General features: G+C 40.0%; 1 protein-coding gene across 9 annotated transcripts in view; it reads right to left on the bottom strand.

Annotated features, from left to right (window-relative positions):
* Positions 1-19,440, bottom strand: part of ANO1 (anoctamin 1) — a 144,201-nt gene that overhangs the window by 49,930 nt on the left and 74,831 nt on the right. For 5 of the 9 annotated variants that reach the window (XM_035117027.2, XM_035117017.2, XM_035117008.2 and 2 more), the window contains exons 5-11: positions 18,538-18,689; positions 16,442-16,496; positions 11,933-11,984; positions 7,891-7,956; positions 7,329-7,384; positions 4,775-4,816; positions 750-814 (exon numbers count right to left, since the gene is read on the bottom strand). In XM_035117027.2, coding sequence (XP_034972918.2) covers positions 750-814; positions 4,775-4,816; positions 7,329-7,384; positions 7,891-7,956; positions 11,933-11,984; positions 16,442-16,496; positions 18,538-18,689 — 488 coding nt within the window. The remainder of the gene's footprint in view (positions 1-749; positions 815-4,774; positions 4,817-7,328; positions 7,385-7,890; positions 7,957-11,932; positions 11,985-16,441; positions 16,497-18,537; positions 18,690-19,440) is intronic. The other 4 variants (XM_035117083.2, XM_035117055.2, XM_035117074.2 and 1 more) reach the window with 1 other exon arrangement.

A 19,440-nucleotide genomic window follows, 5' to 3' on the forward strand; every position in this document is an offset into this window, starting at 1 on the left:
TCACTGGGTAACTATGGACCAGTCTCTATCTCTTGGTCTAATCTATGCCACAGAGTTGTTGTGAGGATAAAATGTGAGTGTGGGGGAATAACCATGCATGTTCCTGGAGAAAAAGTAGGATATAAATTGAATTAAAACAAAATAAGCATGACCTTAAGTTTGTGGAAAGGTCATGGTGCAGTAATAGAGAACTTTATTTCATGCAGAAACTTCAGTCCCAGGCATCTCCAGGTAAAAAGGTAAAGGACCCCTGGACGGTTAAGTCCAGTCAAAGGCGACTATGGGGTTGTGGTGCTCATCTCGCTTTCAGGCTGAGGGAGCCAGTGTTTGTCCACAGACAGCCTTCCGGGTCATGTGGCCACTTCTGGTGCAATGGAACACTGTGACAGAAGCCAGAGTGCACGGAAACGCCGTTTACCTTCCCACCGCAGCGGCACCTACTTGCACTGGTGTGCTTTCGAACTGCTAGGTTTGCAGGAGCTGGGACGGAGGAACCAGAGCTTACTCCATCGTGGGGATTCGAGCCACCAACCTTCCTACTGGCAAGCCCAAGAGGCTCAGTGGTTTTTAGACCACAGCGCCAACCTCGTTTAGAACCACTCTTGGTTGCCAAAATGAATACAGAGAAAGGATGAACATATGGCCTGGGAAGTTCGACTTTTCTCTTGAGCCTCAAGCTGTAAGCAAACATTTGGAGGAAAGGGGCAATGCAATATTTTAGGTTTAATGAGGAACCACATTCTCCTTACCTCACTAGGTCAATTGGTTGGTACTTATAAAAGACGCCATAACTTGCCCATTCCTCACACAGGAGCTGTAAAAGAAATTTAAAATTAAAACTAAAACTGCAAGCAAGCAGTTCCTGCCTTGCTTCCACTACAGAGTTCACATTGTCCTCTGGTGTCACCATCTTGTGGGTTTATGTTCTTTAATCCACCAATACATATAATTTGCATTAAGTATTGAACATGTTTGATGGTTTGGCTCACTGACAGCTTCTTGTATCAATCTACAAGAGAACTAATAGACAGATATAAAGGTGCTGGGGGGAGGGCGGGAGGCAAGAGCAGCCTTGATGTATGATTTGTAGCAATGCACATACTAGAAAGGCTCTTAATAGATCTGGAGGATGTGTGTTCTTTGAGTTATTAGTGTGGGTTAAGACGGAAGAACCTGGCTTACAGCCTCTGAACTAATATTATGCACTATATCAAAGATGCACACTGAACCTAAGAGTAGGACAAAATGATCTTTCTTAATTATTATTTCCTTCTTTTTTATCATGGTGTTAGCCAAATCAAATAAAGACCACTATTAGTATAAACTGATAAAATTAGAGAAAACTGAGCTGGCTATTTTCTTTCTTTCTTAAAATATTGATTATTCTTGTCACTGTGTAATGACAGGGAGAAAAATAATAATATTTGTGTTTGGTGTCTTATTGTTGATTGCTGCAATTCTGCCCCACCCTCAGTTTTGTTCAACCCCCCCCCCCCTTTAAATGATGGCTATTGATTTTGATTTGTGCAAGTTTGTTGGATTACAGCCAGTGAGTTTTAATATTCCACAGAGGTATGCATTTCACTACCAAACACTACCTCCCTGAATTTACATCCAAACTCCTCAGGACACAGGGATAAGTCTGGAGGTCAGTTTCACACTGGCTGTATGTTGGGCCAAAGCTATGACAGTAGAACGTGCAGACACAACCCTTCATGTTGCAGGAGAAGTGAGACTCTGGAGATCTCGCCATTGCAACATTTATGAAAATCAGTGATCCATCATGAATTTGTTTTGCTTGGCATGCAGTTAATCTCAATTATTAAATTAAACTTCTGAAATAACCAAATTCTCCAAATGTCAAGGAAAGTGTTTCCGTTATTTTGTGTGTGTGTGTGTGTGTGTGTGTGTGTGTGTGTGTGTGACACTTTTTTTCATTTAGGACTTTTGGATTGACCACTTGATTCATAGTTCATAATTGAAGGTTTTATATTGCAATCTGCAGAGTGAAAAATTGCAGCTGAATGAGGTGGCAATGAAGGCATCTTTGCTCAGTAGTGTGGGGAAATGGCCCGAATGGAAGAGATGTTCCACCACATCTGTTTTATGAATCTCCTCCTCCCTGTCCATGCAAGCAAACACTTAGCGGAGCACTGCTTTTCTTCCCAATTGCTGGGTGGCAGATAAAGGAGTCGCATTTGGTATATTAAACCTTATGCAGGCTTATTTCTTGGAAGTAGTGATGCTGACTTGGACACATCAGAGCAACTTCCTGACTATACTTCACAACATGGAGCAACAGTACATTTTAACCTCTGTTCTTAAATCAAAGTGCACCAAGGGCATAGCTGCCAAGTTTTCCCTTTTCTTGCGATGAAGCCTATTCAGCATAAGGGAAAATCCCTTAAAAAAGGGATAACTTGGCAGCTATGACCAAGGGTGAATACCAACACTGATATTTAAGGTCACAGAGTTCGTCTGGATTTACACCACTGTGGGGTATGTGCAAAATATCACAAGGGCCAACAACAGCAAAGAGCGTTAATAAACAGATGCAAGTGTGCCTTGACGCTGCATCTAATTAGACTCTCAATTATTTATTATGGAATCACAAAATGGATTAAAAATGTTGGGAAGCCCTCACCCTACACGATCCCCCTTTTGTGATGCTCTTCAATTACTGGGGGAGGCCAGTATGTTCTGGCCTTCGGCTTAAAAGAGGCTTTGAACCCTTACTGGAGCCAAGTAATAACAAAGATACCAGGGGTCTTTGCAAGACTGAGATTTCCTCTGAGCAGAATGATCTAATCTGAAGTTCAGTTATGTAAATCACCCATCATCCATCAGCATTTAAAAATAAAAATAAACCATAACCCAAATTTAGCCAAAGTTTTGATTCCTAAAATGCTTTGCATGTTCACTCATGCCGTTTGGAAAGGACTACCATATTCCTCTCATGTTATGTGCTCTTAAACAGCTGCGTGGCAAGCCTCTTTGGCTGCATTCACACATAACATTAAACCAAGGACTACAAAAACTTGGAAGTAAAAATACAACAATGATAAATGAAATAGCTAAAAAAATGTGCTGTCCTTTCAGGGCACCCAGAATCAGCTGCCTAAAGCAACAGCATCATTCCACAGAGAGGCCAGTGCCATTAAAGCAGGAAGAGTATGTGCCTGTTAAATTTGGCATGTTTCTCTTTTAAATACTTGAGAGAATATGGTGATGGTGATCATCTGTTTCTGAATATTTTAAAGGCACAGATTCTACATTTTTGTACATGTGTGCCCTTCATATTTAACCAGAAGTGTGAATATTTGGCACACAGGTGATCCACACCTGAGGATAAAATTGAGCATGTGAAGCTACCTTCAGTGGTAAGGATACTTCACTCTGTGTAAGCAAAGAGAAACCCTCTTTGCTGCTGTTTTGTTTCATGTGTGGGCAATGAACCCAGGCACTGAAAATAGGCCAGAGGATCCAGGCCTAAGCCCTACCGGAAAAAGAAGTGAAGATGGCATTGGGAAGAGGCATGCATCAAATCCTTGGCCAGGTAGTACATTCTTCTCTCTGACTGAATGTCCAGATAGCACAAAGTGACAACTGGCGTGCTCAGATAATGGCATCTCCTTCATGAGAATCCCTCTGCTATTTATGCAGGGAAGAGAAAGTGTCAATGGAACAGAGGAATCACAACAATACCTTCCTCTGTCTGAAGGAGCAGCAGTTCAGTTATATTTAGCTTTCAGATGAATAACGCAGCAATTAGCAATGAGAAATAAGCAGTATGTGAAAATGTCCCCAACTTAAATGGAATTCTGAAATTAGCAAGAACCACTCTACAACTGCAACTGGAAAACTATATGGCATGTGCCCTTAAAGGGGTAACATTTCCTATGATATTTGGGGCAATTGGCAGGGCTTGCTCAAGCATTTTTGCAACATTAGATGGAGTAAGATTTTGTCATTTGTTCTCACCCCAACCCTTTGAGCATCATCATGTTCAATGCCTGAATAGCAAAAGACCACACTTTTCAAATAGATTGTTAGCAATCTGGTACAACTATGTTATTTACATTACTCAAGGTAGCACATGCCACTCAAATCCTGAATAACATATAATGTCTGGTATTATTAGACACACGTACTTGCTAAAGTTATTGAAAGTTACAATTGGGGGACTGTGCAGATTCATTAAAGTGCACACATTGCTTCCTGGCTTCCTTTCGGCTAACAAACAAGAGCGGAGGAAACAACCAACACCAACAGAAAGGTTACTTAGGAATGGGGGACAGGTCAGCAATGGAATCTGCATCAGAATCAGAGTTTCATGGGAACGCAGAACCTTGTTTTCAGCCTAATATCCTAATCATATTTATTCAGATATCTCACTCATTTCTCTTTACATTTGAAAGGCTGTTGTTCTATGAAGAGGGAAATAATTTTAACAAAACTTGCTTAAAACAAATTTTAACGAGACTTGCTTGCAATAAAATCTGCACAAAAATTGCAGCTCTACAGTCTGCTTAGAAAAGCCTGCGATGTCTCACACATGCACAGAAACCATCTGCCACCATGTCTTTGCTGCTGCAACATCCCCACCCTGACTCTGTGATTCCAGAATACTGTTCTCTCTCATTTGCTACCCCAAGCAATCAGTTGGGTGGGTTGACTGGGCCCGAAACTTGACATGTATCCATATGATCCATACTTCAAGAGGTGACCCATAAAGCTGACACTCTGAGAGGTGAGTCCTCTTGTATCAACTTACTTTTCTGTCATTGTGCTCAACGTGTTCACCTTCATAATCCCCCTTTAAAAAAGAAAAAAAAGAAAAGAGTTATTATGCAACAAATCAAATATGGCATGTGTTCTTTTCTTCTTGTATCATACCAGAACATTAATTATGACAGAGAAACACACTACTTCCGAATTAGCAAATCATGTCCTAGACAAGTCTTTGCTAATCTCATGTCATCCATTTTTTTCAGCGAAAACTCCCATCAGCCCCAGCTAGCACAGCTAAGGGTGGGACTGAAGGGAGCTGTTCAAAACATCTAGAGCACACCAGGTTGGCAAGGGCTAAGGCCCTCCCTTTGCAGATTGGGCAGCTGCTCTAGGGGGAATAACATTTTTATTCATCTATTTTTAAAAAGTATACCCCGCTTTTCACCATGTAGGTCTCAAAGTGGCTTACTACAATAAAATGTGCAAAATTAAAAACACGAATCAAATCTCCAAAATTTAAAACCTCCAAAATTTACAAACACAAAAGAGAAGGAAAAAAAGAAGTAAAACATCTGAGAAGCATTCAGGGTGCAAAGGGCTCCTGAAAGAACACAATATTGACCAGGCAACTAAACTAAAGAGGGATGGTGCCTGTCTGACTTCTTGTGGGAGGGGTTTCATAGAAGTGAACCCACAACACTGAAGGCATGTTCCCTTGTTGGCTTCTAGCCCACAGGGAACAACTAATAGTACACCCACCACAACCTCAGTGACAGATCTGGGGTGCTCAGGGTAAAGTGGTCCTTAAGGTATTCAAGGATTTGTACTCTAGTACAAGATCCTCTAACCTGGCCCAGTAGCAAACAGGAGGCCAGTGCAGCGGTGTCATGTGTTGGCGGTAATCTGTTCCCATTACCAGTGTAGCTACAGCATTCTGCATTAGCTGAAATTTCTAGATCAGACCGAAGGGCAGCCCCACATAGAGAGCACTGCAATTATCCTGTCTTGAGGTTACCAATGTGTGGCCAGGTTATCCCTATCCAGAAATGGATATCTATTGTTTGAGCATGAGTTTTCCCACTGCATGCTGGAAGTGATTCACAAGAACAAGAAGACTAAAGAATGCACACTGTTAAGAGCATTTCATTCCATCATCTTTTAAAACAGGGGTCAGCAACCTTTTCCAGCTGTGGGCCAGTCCACTGTCCCTCAGACCATGTAGGGGGCCGGACTATATTTTTTGGGGGGGGAAATGAAAAATTCCTATGTCCCACAAATAACCCAGAGATGCATTTTAAATAAAAGCACACATTCTGCTCATGTAAAAACACCAGGCAGGCCCCACAAATAACCCAGAGATGCATTTTAAATAAAAGGACACATTCTACTCATGTAAAAACATGCTGATTCCCGGACCATCTGCGGGCCGGATTGAGAAGGAGATTGGGCCGCATCCGGCCCCTGGGCCTTAGGTTGCCTACCCCTATTTTAAAGTCACTTGGAGATCACCGCCTTAGTTTATGTAGACAGGAGTGTCTACATTGTCACTTGACACATGCATGAAAGTAAGCTGCTGCTTACGAGACCTCCTCCTACAGTAACTCCACAGAGTGTTTAAGCTGCTACAGGTTTCTCTGGCTTGGTTTGAAAAAGCCACGAAAGAACAGTCACAGGATGAACTGGTACAGGAAAAGGGGGGCAGTAGTAATATAAGGTGATTCTTTTTCAAGTGCAGAAAGGAATGAAAGAATAGGACCAGAGGCAGCTTTCCACATTAATAATAATAAAATATTTATACCCAATGCTTTGAAATGCATTCCTTTTTAATATAAAGCTGGACAACCTAAAGTAGGGGTCCAGGTATATTGAGAAGCAGGTCTCAGTCCTCTTTGGGAATGTACTATTTCGACTTTAGTGTTAATATTTAAACTGTTTAAACATATTGCTGGGTAAACACATCACATTCACACATAATAAATACATGTTGTGGTGGTTATTGTTATTATTACCACCATCATCTTCAAGCACCCAAAGTAATTAATTATATTGTGAAATATGAGTATACAATCTGTAGTCTTTAGGTAGTTGATAACGATGCAGTAGCAGGGTGGGCCACCCCTGGATGCATGTAAATGTGATTTAATATGTAACCTGTGTTTCAAGCCATATATAAGCAATACACCTTTACAACAGAAACTGCCCATTGAGAGCATGTGTTGCATTTATTAGGAGTATGTCAAGGAGATTTAGATCAGGAAACTAGCTACATGGTGCCACGGATATAAGTATGTATCAGCAATCCCAGTGTCCTTGGCAGAAGAAGGTCAAAAGCATGGTTATTTGCTGAGTAGGTCATTTGCTGAGTCACTTTTACAGCTCTGAATCACATACAACTAAAGAAAGTTATTATTTGTGTTACAACACCCATAAAAAGTTGGCCTGAAGAAATTGCTAAAATTTAATGTGCAAGCACAGCAGAAGGATACTGGGCTCATGAAAGACTGAAGATGCTTAGGATAGTGTCATTAATACCTAACATGTTAAGGATTCTTGGTATCAGCTTCTAGAAACATAAAATATATTCCAAGACCACTTACATCATGCAAGGGATATGCAGCACTGTAAACGCCATTGGCAAGCAGACTGGTGATCCCTGGAAAAACAACAGAGGATATCTATTTATGCTTCCAAGTCTGAATTCCCTCACATAAACCCACTTTTCAGTTCTGGAGATTTCTCTCTCAAAACATCAGTAATTTTGTTAGAGAATGAATCTGCACCCATTAATTTGCCTTCACAGCTTTTTGAATGTATATAGATTATTAAACATGATTTGTTTTAAGAAACAGAAAGCCGTGGAGAATCAGAGGAAGTCATACGCTGCGGAGTCAAGAGTTTAGTCATTGCAATAAATTACACAACCTGAAGCTTCAAGTTGGATTTGAAAAGCAAGCCCATAGGTTTGGAAGTAGCAAAAGGCGAGGTTATCAGAAAGAGGAGAGTTCAGCTGGGATTGACCACCGGGGGGGGGGGGTCAATAATAGCCACCCCCCCACTCTCTTACACATATCCACAGAAAAGAGTTTTAAAAATCAGATTTAAGCTTGATTAGAGAAGCTGTTTGGAAAGCCTTTGGAAAGACCTTGGTATTATACTTACCATATTTACCACATTTTCGTCTTTTATTTAAAAGGGTAGTTTCCTTCTTTCTTCCCTCTCCTTGCCCTGTTTACACATTTGTCTATTAGTTATATGATTGAGCAGTTACAATGTTTGTGCGATGGGGATTCAGAGGGATGTTATATTATTTCTTCAGGTGAATAATCTTTAAAATTTGAAGTTGAATAAGAGAGTATATATCAGGCGCTCCTGTAAGTATAGCTGGGATTTTGCAATGGGTGAAGAATGTGCTTAGAAATTTTAGCTTGCCACAGAATTCCAGCGACTGCTTACTTACAGACTCTTGGAGACTGCAGTATTTGATTTCTGGATGTGTTTTTCATTACAGCTGCTGGCATTAATATAGCTGCTTCCAAATACGGGATACCTGACAGACTTTGAAAGGGTCATGTTACCTCAGAAAACATGCCTGCTGATTCTGATACCCTATCTACAATGGCTTGGATCTAGTCAGCAAAAGCAATATTAAAAAGCAATATGAAAACAGTAGTGTGGATATTGACATGATAACAAGGCATTGGACAGGAATACGAAAACATACAGTCTGGTGTATTCCAGGGTAAATATTTTCAGTTTCGCACCCCAAAGGTTCATTAAGCCCATTTTTTAACCTCAGAGTTATTTCACTGATAGGATATTTTGCATCAAGAAGAAATACTAATGCCACAGTCTACAAAAGTTATTTGTTGCCTCTTGCAACAAACACTATTTCCAGTTGCATCCTGAGATTTCATCCAATTCTGCATTGCTGCTTATACCTTCTGCAAACCATTTAGAGCATTCATGCTCAATAACATGGAACCTGGGATACCCTGAACCAATTTACTTAGAAGACTAAAGCATGGAATTCACCAGAGGGTGAATTTGTTGTATTTGTTGTACAAAGAGTAACCTACACATGCACATGAATTTATCAGCAGTGAAACCGCAACCGAAATTAATTTCTTTGGCCAAGCAAGTCTTTTGCTATTGTTTGTTTAGAGTACTTAAAAGAGTGAAGGTGTAGGTGAATACCTGACCATAAGAAAAATTATAATCAAGTTTTATTGCCTTAGCACTGCTGGCACATTGTTATGTTTATGGATGTAGATGGCAAATGAAGGGCTGAGTCTATTAAATGCCAAAGACCATCTGTGCAGTTGTTACTAAAAGCTCCCAGTTCATCAGAAGCTTCGATCATGCTCTGAAGAAGAAAATGCCAACACTGCTCATTTGTCTAGCATCATTAATTATTTGCACAATGGCTCCCTGCCCCTCCCAGCGCCCACAGGAAACAAATCAGTAAGTGTTTCTGTTAAGCATTAAAGGGTTGGGAACAACAAGCCCACACCTTGACAAAAGATTTGACAAAATGTCAATGGATGACCTACTCAAGTGGCAGACTTAGGCTAGTTTTATTAGAGTGGAAAATCTATTGCCAAGGGTCATCTCGCAATCACTTCATTTAAGTGATTCTTCCTGGTTTGACAAGCCCTCACCCTACACTGATGCTGCTAGTCAATCCATTCAAATGGGGATCACATAGGAATATAGGAAGCTGCCTTATACTGAATCAGACCATTGGTCAACAACATCTACCACTGTCTATGCTGCCTGGCAGTGGCTCTCCAGGATTCTCTCCCAGCCCTAAATGGAGATGTCAGGGACTCAACATTGAATCTTCTGCATGCAAAGCTGCTGTTCTACTATTAGGCTATGGCCTTTCCTCATTGGGAGGCTCTTTTGAAGGTTCTGAGGATGAAATCTGCTGAAAAGTGCTCTGGGTGTCAGTCACCTGAAAACTGAGAAATATGGAGGTGTCTTGTCAGATTTTGGAGTTAGTGACATTTTGGAAATTCATTTCAGATTGGCTGTTGATGCTAACCAACTTCACACTTTGATATATTGTTAGGATTATATAAAATGCAGTCCCAGACGGCATTACATCACTTTACATCATTTGAAGAAAGTGCCTAACCATTATTTTTTAATCAAGCTATGTACACTGGTGTTCCCCACCCCCACATCCACTTCTGATGGAAGGAATATATAATTAATCAGACCACTTTCTCTGTTAATGTAGTCATGATTGTTAGGCCACTTTGTGACCACAACGGCAAAATGATTTGTAAATGCTATGATCAGACACAGGTGAAGGAAATGATTTATTGAAACCTGATTTCTCCTGAAAGGAAAAATCACACTTACTTTAGGGCCCTCGTATTTACGGGACCGCCTCTCCTGGTATGCCTCGCAGAGGACCTTAAGGTCCATGAATAACCATAGTTTAGAGGTCCCGGGCCCTAAGGAAGTCAGACTATCCTCCACCAGGGCTAGGGCCTTTTCAGTGATAGCTCCGACCTGGTGGAATGCTCTGTCCCCTGAGACTCGGGCCCTACAGGATTTAACCTCCTTCCGCAGGGTCTATTAAACAGAGCTATTCCTCCTGGCCTTCAATTTAAATTTAGCCTGATCTTTTATTCCCCTTCTCTTCCCTCCCCTTCCCCTTTTTATGAAGATTACCCGCTCTGGGACCCCACAGCTATCTCTCCCCTGGCCTCCTCGCTGGGCCAAGTAGGACTAATTTAGCCAGCTAGCCCTGGTGACCATCTAATGTTTATTGGATGGGTTTTCCCTCAAATTGATTTTTGAACTTTGAATTTTATTATTATTCATGCTTTTATGCTGTATTTTATGCTGTTTTTATGTTGTATCATAATTGTTTTAAATTTGTTGTTAGCTGCCCTGAGCCTGGTTTCTGAACTGGGAAGGGCAGGGTATAAATAAAATTTTATTATTATTATTATTATTATTATTATTATTATTATTATTATTATTAAAACAACACACAAGCTTTTAAGCAAGGGTTGATTCCATGAATATTCCTGGTTGGTTACAAAATCAGCCAATTGATTACTGTTATTATATAAAGCATGTACAGACCATAGAGAAACAAAGCCAGCTTGGCACATGCCACCAATGCATTACTCTACAGTTTCCTCTAACACAGTGCCAAGACTCAGGCATATGTCTGCATATTCCAATACAGGCTGTAAGATCATAGAATCATAGGGTTGGAAGAATCATAGAATTGGAAGAGACCACAAGGGCCATCCAGTCCAACCCCCTGCCAAGCAGGAAACAGATATTTCCTCCAACAAATTTCTCAATAACATAGCACTGAAGGAAGAACCACCATAGAAAACCTCACATTACAGTGTCTTAAAGGCACAGCAGAAGCCACTCAGCTTGCATTCTGATTTGATTTGTACTGATTTGTAAGCTGCTTTGAGAGGCCTTTTAAAAGCCCCCCCCCCAAAGGCAGGGCATAAGTTATTTTATAAAATAAATAAAATACTTAACAAACAAACAAATGTATAAGAGTGCTATGGGAAATGTTGATCAAATGGCCCAGTTTAAGCCAGGGACTGATAAATAATCAAAGCTTAGCCTTCCATTATTTGAAAGTTGTTTAATCAGTCTATGTGCCAATATTTGCACATGCATAGCAGTAATCCAGTTTCCCATACTTGTTTTTAACACCCTGTGGGTGAATGGCTTGCCAGAATAGAAATTACAATAAATGTAAAAGGTTAGCTTTCATTAGAGTAGAGCAGTGAGAGATGCACACAAAGGCTAAAAGCCTAAACACACTTACTAGGGAGTAAGTCATATTAAACACAGTAGGACTTACTTCCAAGTAAACATGCATAAGACTGTACTGCACATGTCTTGTTTTGAGACCTGGCAGAATTAACAGAGAGATGCATAAACAATGTGAGTGTATGCAATACAGTATTTTGGTTTACCATATATGTATATATTATATACATATATTGTATCAGCTGAGTCTCTCTCCACAAAATCAGTTTAAGCAGTTCATAATCTCTCCAAATTACAATATCCCGCAAATCACTCTCGGTTACATGAACTATATTAGACAAGACAATAAAAAAAACTTGCAAACTCTTCAAACGTAAGTTTCAAATATTCTGGAATCTGGAAAAATATGCTGATCTGCAAGCTAAATAAACTTTCTTACCCATGCTATATTTGGCTTTGGTGCATGTAGTTCTTTTCAATATTTCATAAACCTACAAGGGGAAAAAATGGTTTTATAAACACCAGGTCACCTGTAGCCCTTGGGAAATTAGCAGTAAGATTTTGATTGCATACAGATCAAATTTAAGCACTGGCATGTTTAAGTTATTGAGCACCATCATCAAATATTAAGAATTTGCAATTAATTCAGCACACAGGAATTAGTAGCTTTGTACAGTATGGGCAGAATTCAGCGTTGTGATAAGGTGAACATTCCTTCTCCTTTCCCTGCCGGCTGCCCCAAATCTTTTCTAGGGGATCTTCCAACCCTCTGGACCACATTTGCTGAAGGTACAGGATGCAAGCAGGGGTAGGAGTAGAGGAGGGGGAGGGAGGGAAGTCTTGCTATGCAAGCAGAGATCCTTGCACTAATGGCGCATGGAAGGTGAATACCTCCCCATGTCTCTTGCTTTGAATGCAATTACTGACTCTTCGTTGCTCTTTTTCTTCTGAGGTTGATGACATACCTTCTCATATGTGTACATTCTGCTCTATGAGTTAAAAATCCCTGGAAATATCCACTTCTGGGTCATCACCCTATAAACTGTAGTCATTGCCATGTATGCCAGATAGTTACCATACATATACTGTATTGTATTATTTCTATCGTATTACCCCTATTATTCAGGAGTTCCCTGAACAACAACAACAACAACGGTTAGCTCGCAACTGCCATCTGCCCAATTGAGTTGCATGATTCATCCATGTTTGTGGTTCCTTGACTTCCAAGGTGCAGGTTCAAGCCAATTAAAACATTCCAAAACAATAGGCTCTTTCCCCACTCTAATGAGCCCCAAAGTGGCTTACTTATTACCTTCAAGTCTAGGTATACATTTGGAATTATGCTGAAGTCATTCTTTCTGTTTTGCTAAGCACTGTTTTGTTTAAACGCGTACCGTTTTAGCATTGTGGCCATGTTTGCATTTTAGATGGATTTTTGTGTGTCAAAAATAGAAGTCATATAATTAGTGGATTGCAGCTGGATTCTCACGCCATGGAAACAAACAATAAAGAACTATACTTACTAACTATTCTTCCTTTGCAAAAAAAAAAAAAACCTTGAAGGATAGTATTTCTGGCAGAATTGATACTTAGTTTTGTAAAATGAAAAGTAAAAAAGGGTTATTTATATTTTATAAATGTTAACATTTTAAAATACAGATATAGAGAAAACAGAAGTAAGTGAATTTTGCTATTTATGGTGTTAATTGTAAGGTATATACATATCTTGTCTTTTATATTTATTTGAAGTTTGGTATAAAATCAAGAGACTTGTTTTCAACTCCAATCTTAAGTAGTTTCTGCATTTATTTATTCTAAGGCTTGTTCTAAGCCTTAAATTTTAAATGGAGTTGTATGCTGCCCTTCAAAATACAATATTTGCAAGGTGGAAAATCTAGAAAGAAATAGTTTTACATTATACATAATTAATGAATTCTGACAAGCATCTCACCAGAGGATTGTTCTTAAAAGATGCTCCACATATTAGCAACTTCTGTTCAGTTATTTAAAACAAAATTAGGGCTAATGGCTTGTATCCAAGTCTAGTCCTACACAGAGTAGACCCATGGAGATTAATGGAACCAATTGATTGAGGGTCACTAATTGCAATGGTTTTAGTCTGAGTAGGAGTAGCATATATTACCCACACCCCAATTAAAGTGGCAACAGATAAACATTGTTAACAGTTTACTTTTCTCGTTGCAAATAACAGAAAGGAAAGAAGGGAGCATGAGAAAGGCTAGGTAAGTCTATATGGGAGAAAAGAACCAGTACTGGATTGACTGAAGGAACCACACCACAGGAAGTGAAAGATGACATCAGCATATGAAAAAAATGTTGAAGTTATGAGCAGGATATATGAGAGTGTTGGATTATTGAGGACTGATTAAGGAAAGGAGGGAGATGGAAGGGCTCCATAGAGGAAGTATTTAAAAAGCCTTTGTACAGACCCTTTCATCCCATAACATCTGACAAGACAAGAGGACCAACGACAAACTAGATGCTATTCAGCAGCGACTCATTAAAGGGCATGGGAGTGCCCCCTTTAGCTTACAAAAAAAGTCCCACCATTATAAATTCTACAGTTTATAAAAATGACACTTACTGAGCTAATAACAGAAAACTTGGTGTACATGATCAAGCTGTTCCACTAAAAATTACCACAGCAACAGCAAGTTTAAAGGTGCTGAAAAAGCACATTGATACTTTTTACTCCAATTTTAAAACATGTATTTCTTTCCAGTTTTTCTGAAAGTGGCTGATGCATTTTATTCAGGCTTGCTGGGGCATGTGATCCTTCAATGGTTTGGTGAACTTCTGAGCAACCGTTTTCCTATTTCATTCAAGTCTATGACAACTTCTGGTACGATAAGGTGATGCATGCATAGATCAATTTTTGAAGTTATTTATTTTTTATTTTTGGCCAGGAATACAATGACTGCGGAGGGAACCATATTGCAGATGCTATGTGCAATGTCTATTCTAATATAACATGGGCACATCTGGAAACGAGAAACTCCCATGGGCAAGACACAAATCCAGATGGGAAGGATGCAGTGATGGGGACCAACAAAGATGTCTCATATACTATTGATCCTGCATGTTTTATCTCCATCAAGAACCTCAGGTTCTAAAGCAGGCATCCCCAGACTTCGGCCCTCCAGATGTTTTGGACTACAATTCCCACCATTCCTGTCCACTGGTCCTGTTAGCTAGGGATCATGGGAGTTGTAGGCCAAAACATTTGGAGGGCCGCAGTTTGGGGATGCCTGGTCTGAAGCAATTCTAAATGCCTTGCAACATGCCTGCTGGTGGAAATCTTAACATAGCAAAGAATGAAAGCTTTTCTCCTGATCATGACCACCTCCAAATCCATTGCTGATCATGGGGCATGTCTATTAAGGCATCAGCCTTAGCTTCCAGCTTCCTTGATTTGTGGAGCCAACATGTGTTGGCCTTAACTCATGACTTTAAACCAGCAGGGTTTTTTTTTAAATAAATAAATAAATAAATAAATCACTGAACAGTTATTCCTCTCTCATACAGCTTCTTCACTACGCTAATAGTCCACTCAAGAGTAGACAAGAGAGATAAAAAAAGAGTAGACAAGAGCAGCTGGAAATTGGAGCATTCTCTTGTTTCTGAGAAATGGGGAACACAACAAAGGAACCTTCTTCCATGCTTAAGTTTGCTATGGAACATCACCCGTCACCCCAGCAAAATCAAAAAGTCCTTGGAGGTAAGAAAATATTCCCCATAGTTGTCAGATGAGGAGCCGAGAAGAAAAGACTTTTAAATGAGAAAACTAAATGAATGTTTCTGAACTGTCTGTCACACAATGCTAGGGATGGGAGTGACTAAGTATTGACCTATTTAGTTAATATTATAAGAGAGCTTAGAAATGAACACTGGATGACAACTTTAGGGAAGAAGGAAAACAAGTGAATAAAAAGGGGGAGGGCTGGCCAATTGCTGTCCCCTGTTGAAGAGAATGTCTTTACATAAGCACATAAAAATTATACGCTTCAGTTACAGTTATGTATTGTTTATTGATAAATGCAAAAGGAAGCACAGAAAATGTTATCTCTTTCCCACGGATTCTTTCTAGGGTTGTCTTTCCACTTGATGAGAGTAAACACGTTCTGGAAAGAAAGGCTCATCCTCAGCCCTTATTTGTCAGCAGTGCATGACTAGGCCTGGGTATGGGTGATTTCTTCCTATTTTAATGGATTAGTGGCTCACAGTTGATTTTAATGGATCAGTGGTTCACATGGTTGCCCAGTGTTCACTGAATTTTTTTTATTTCAAATTCAAAAAGAGAGCTGTTGTCTGGGGCCACTCTGGAACATGTGTTCGCGATGGGGAATCTCTTTGTGGTGAATATGCCCAAGAGGCAGCTCACAGGTATTCTATGTTACATTGTGTGTGTGTGTGTGTAGGGGGGACATTTATGAAATGTTTTAGGAGCACTTGTTCTCATTATTTTCTCTTCCTATATTTCATAGTAATTCTATACAGAGGACAGGAATTCAATTCAGGATGACCTGGCTTGAGATTCATACAACACTGCCACTGACATTTCTGTGACATGGAGATGACTCATGTGAGAGGGGGAAGTGAGCTTCACTAGCAAGAAAAAAAGAAAGAAAGCACTGTTTTAAGCTACTGTGCATCTTTATTAGCATTTGAATGTTTTTAAATACCCGTTTTTAAGAAGGATTTTGATTTGGCATTTTATAAACTGCTTACAGGCTTTCTTACAATCAAGTAGCATATAATTTTTGTTAAATTAAAATAAATAAATAAGAAACTAACTGGGAGGAAGCTCTATTGAATTAAAGCCCTATTGGACTTTTATCAAAGTAGACATAGTTGGTTTGTAAACTGGGAATACGATATTTTTTATAATGTAAGTATTATAAGATAAGTATTATATTGTAGTACTTACTATGGTACTTCTGGTCTTGCTGTCAAAAAAGGAATCTCTGTCAGAGAGGTCAAATCTGTCAAAACATTGAAAAGGAGGGGGAGCAATTAAATCTATAGTTGTATAAGATGGATTTCAAACAAGTCAACTTTATTTTCTGGCTGTGTGTGTCTTTGAAAGGGTTGTATCGAAAAAGGACCAGTAGCATCTTAAATGTGTTGGAATAATAAATATCTCCTATGCATTGCTTTTTTCCTTCCAGTTCCAGATCTTTAGACAGCAGCCACTCCTCTCTAGAAATCTCAGAAGCCCCCAAATATTCTGTAGCCAAACTGAATGTGTGCTCTGATGGGAAGAACAATAAACTCCTAGACAATGTGTAGCACCTGTTGCTGTTCTTGCAATATTAAAGTGGCTGTCTGTTTTCATATACTTCTATCTGAAAATCTCTTTCTTTCCCCCCTCTCTCTTTTACACAAAATAAATGGTGCAGTAAGCACACAATGGGTACAGTACAAGTGTACCTCTACAAAACAAAAGGCACATTCGTTACTCTGCGGAGAATCACTATCTATCCTATAGGTAAAGGTAAAGGGGCCCCTGACCATCAGGTCCAGTCGTGTCCGACTCTGGGGTTGCGGCGCTCATCTTGCTCTATAGGCCGAGGGAGCCGGTGTTTGTCCGCAGACAGCTTCCAGGTCATGTGGCCAGCATGACAAAGCTGCTTCTGTCAAACCAGAGCAGCGCACGGAAACGCCGTTTACCTTCCCGCTGGAGCGGTCCCTATTTATCTACTTGCACTTTGATGTGCTTTCGAACTGCTAGGTGGGCAGGAGTTGGGATCAAGCAATGGGAGCTCACCCCGTTGCAGGGATTCGAACCATCGACCTTCTGATCAGCAAGCCCTAGACTCTGTGGTTTAACCCACAGCGCCACCTGGGTCTAATGATAGCTAAAATACGCACTAATTATCACACAGAGTTCCCAAGGACACCCATTTCTTATACAGTGGTACCTCTAGTTACGAATGCTTTGGGTTACGAACTCCGCTACCCCGGAAGTAGCTGCTCCTGGTTGCGAACTTTGCCCCAGAATGGAAATCATGTGCCAGAGGCACGCGCGCAGCGGGGGACCCCATTAGCGAAAGCGCACCTCAGGATAAGAACGGTTTCAGCTTAAGAATGGACCCCCGGAATGAATTAAGTACCACTGTACTTTTACAGTTCCCCAGCTATGGGGATGAGGTCCCTAAGATAGCAAAAGCTTCTCTCTTATCTCCTCCTTAACCTACATTTGGAGCAAATCAACGCAGCCACTTAGCATGTGATAGTTGCAGGGAAAAAGAACTATGTTGACCACCACTCAACAACATGGAAAGCTGGTCATCTGCCGCTCCCGGTCATATAGTTAGGATTCCTAAGCATGACTTCTTGGTTCACTGCGTTACCACTGGCAACCAAAGAAGCCCTTCATCTGCAGACAGTACATGACCGTTTTTTAAAGTTTTGATCACATTGAAAGCTGATTTTTAGCCCTGGAGTGTGCTGATTAGCCCAAGTCACTGAAGTATGCTGTTTCATTTGCCGCAGTGGGTGGTACCAATGGGGAACCTTAAAGGACACGAGAGACCTGGGATCGTACTGCTACATATCAGGACAAGGATTGTTGCTTGCTTTGGGCAAACACTGAGCGTTTAACAGACTGTTTTTTCTCTCCCCTTGATTATACTTTGCTCCTGGCAAACATGAAGACTGAAACACAGGATGGCCACTCTACTGTTTGGGCCGCTTTGGCATGCAAGTGACATAATCCAATTGTTTTTAGCTTTCGGATGAGAACAAATATAGCTATATGAGCTGTCTTTCTTTATTGATGTTGCTAACTTCGAAAATATTTCTTTGTTTAAGGCTTTCTTAGGGAAGCTGACTAAGACAAGACTCTTCTTCGAGTCATACGAGATCTTGTTTATTTGGAAAAAAATGATCATTTTAGTGCTAGTTGCATCTAAACACTGGCCTGCGTATAGCTATTAATATTCTCATGATTTATCTTCAAGTTGTATTCCCAGAGGCCGAGTTCGCGGAAAATGACATTAAAGATGACGAACTTTGACTTACAAGTGTTGTTTCTCCCTGGAGAAGGGGTAGGAAAGTCGTTTCACTGTCTGATGTTTGTGTTCTGCCACTTTAGGTTGGATGGGCTCTGTTATTTTTTGAATTACAGAATTGATTTTTTTCAATAGGCCATGAGGTTGATGAATTTGATATACCTGAGGACCAAACAAACAAACAATCCATTATTTATTTCAAGACATTGACAAAGAATACCAAGGCTTCAAGAACAGAACATTCTTCAAAAGAAAATAAAAATAAAAATCTGTACAGTACAGGGGGCAATGAAAATTGGAAATAGGTGATAAGCACATCCTTTGCATGCTCTCTGCCAGTGGGAAAGTCTAGTTAGTGAAGTTCTGCTCTGGGGAACTCTGAATTGAACCCTGTTAATGTTTAAAATACTAATAATAATATACAATCAATGATCCCAAATAAAGGATTAAGTAAATTAGAACAATTTATACAGATTGCAGAATTTTCTTTATCTCCCATCCCCTTTTTTTAGCAACGAGTATACATAGTAGTTAAGGTATAACAGTACTTCCTGCTTTGGATCATGATGCTCCCATCTATTTTGGGAAAAGAACAACCTTACTTCTATGCAGTTGGACAAGATCTGATCCCTTTCAACCCTACACCTCCATAATTTAACATTCTTCAGTATAATGGCGGGCTATTGTAAAATTTAGAAACATAATTAAAACAAGTAGCATGATAAATGGGAATGGATCAGCTCCTAGTCTAAAACTGAAATCCCAAAGTTTAATTTTAGTTTTACTTGCAATAAATTACTATGTACTTTCAGGCTGTCTCCTGTTCCATTAGAGACATTTCCCTGCAGAGTCTGCTTTCTGCACTTAGCATGGCATTAATATTGATCCATTTCTCAGTTTTGCACCCTGAACA

Source organism: Zootoca vivipara, chromosome 1 (assembly GCF_963506605.1).
Source record: "Zootoca vivipara chromosome 1, rZooViv1.1, whole genome shotgun sequence".
NCBI classification, from domain to species: domain Eukaryota; kingdom Metazoa; phylum Chordata; class Lepidosauria; order Squamata; family Lacertidae; genus Zootoca; species Zootoca vivipara.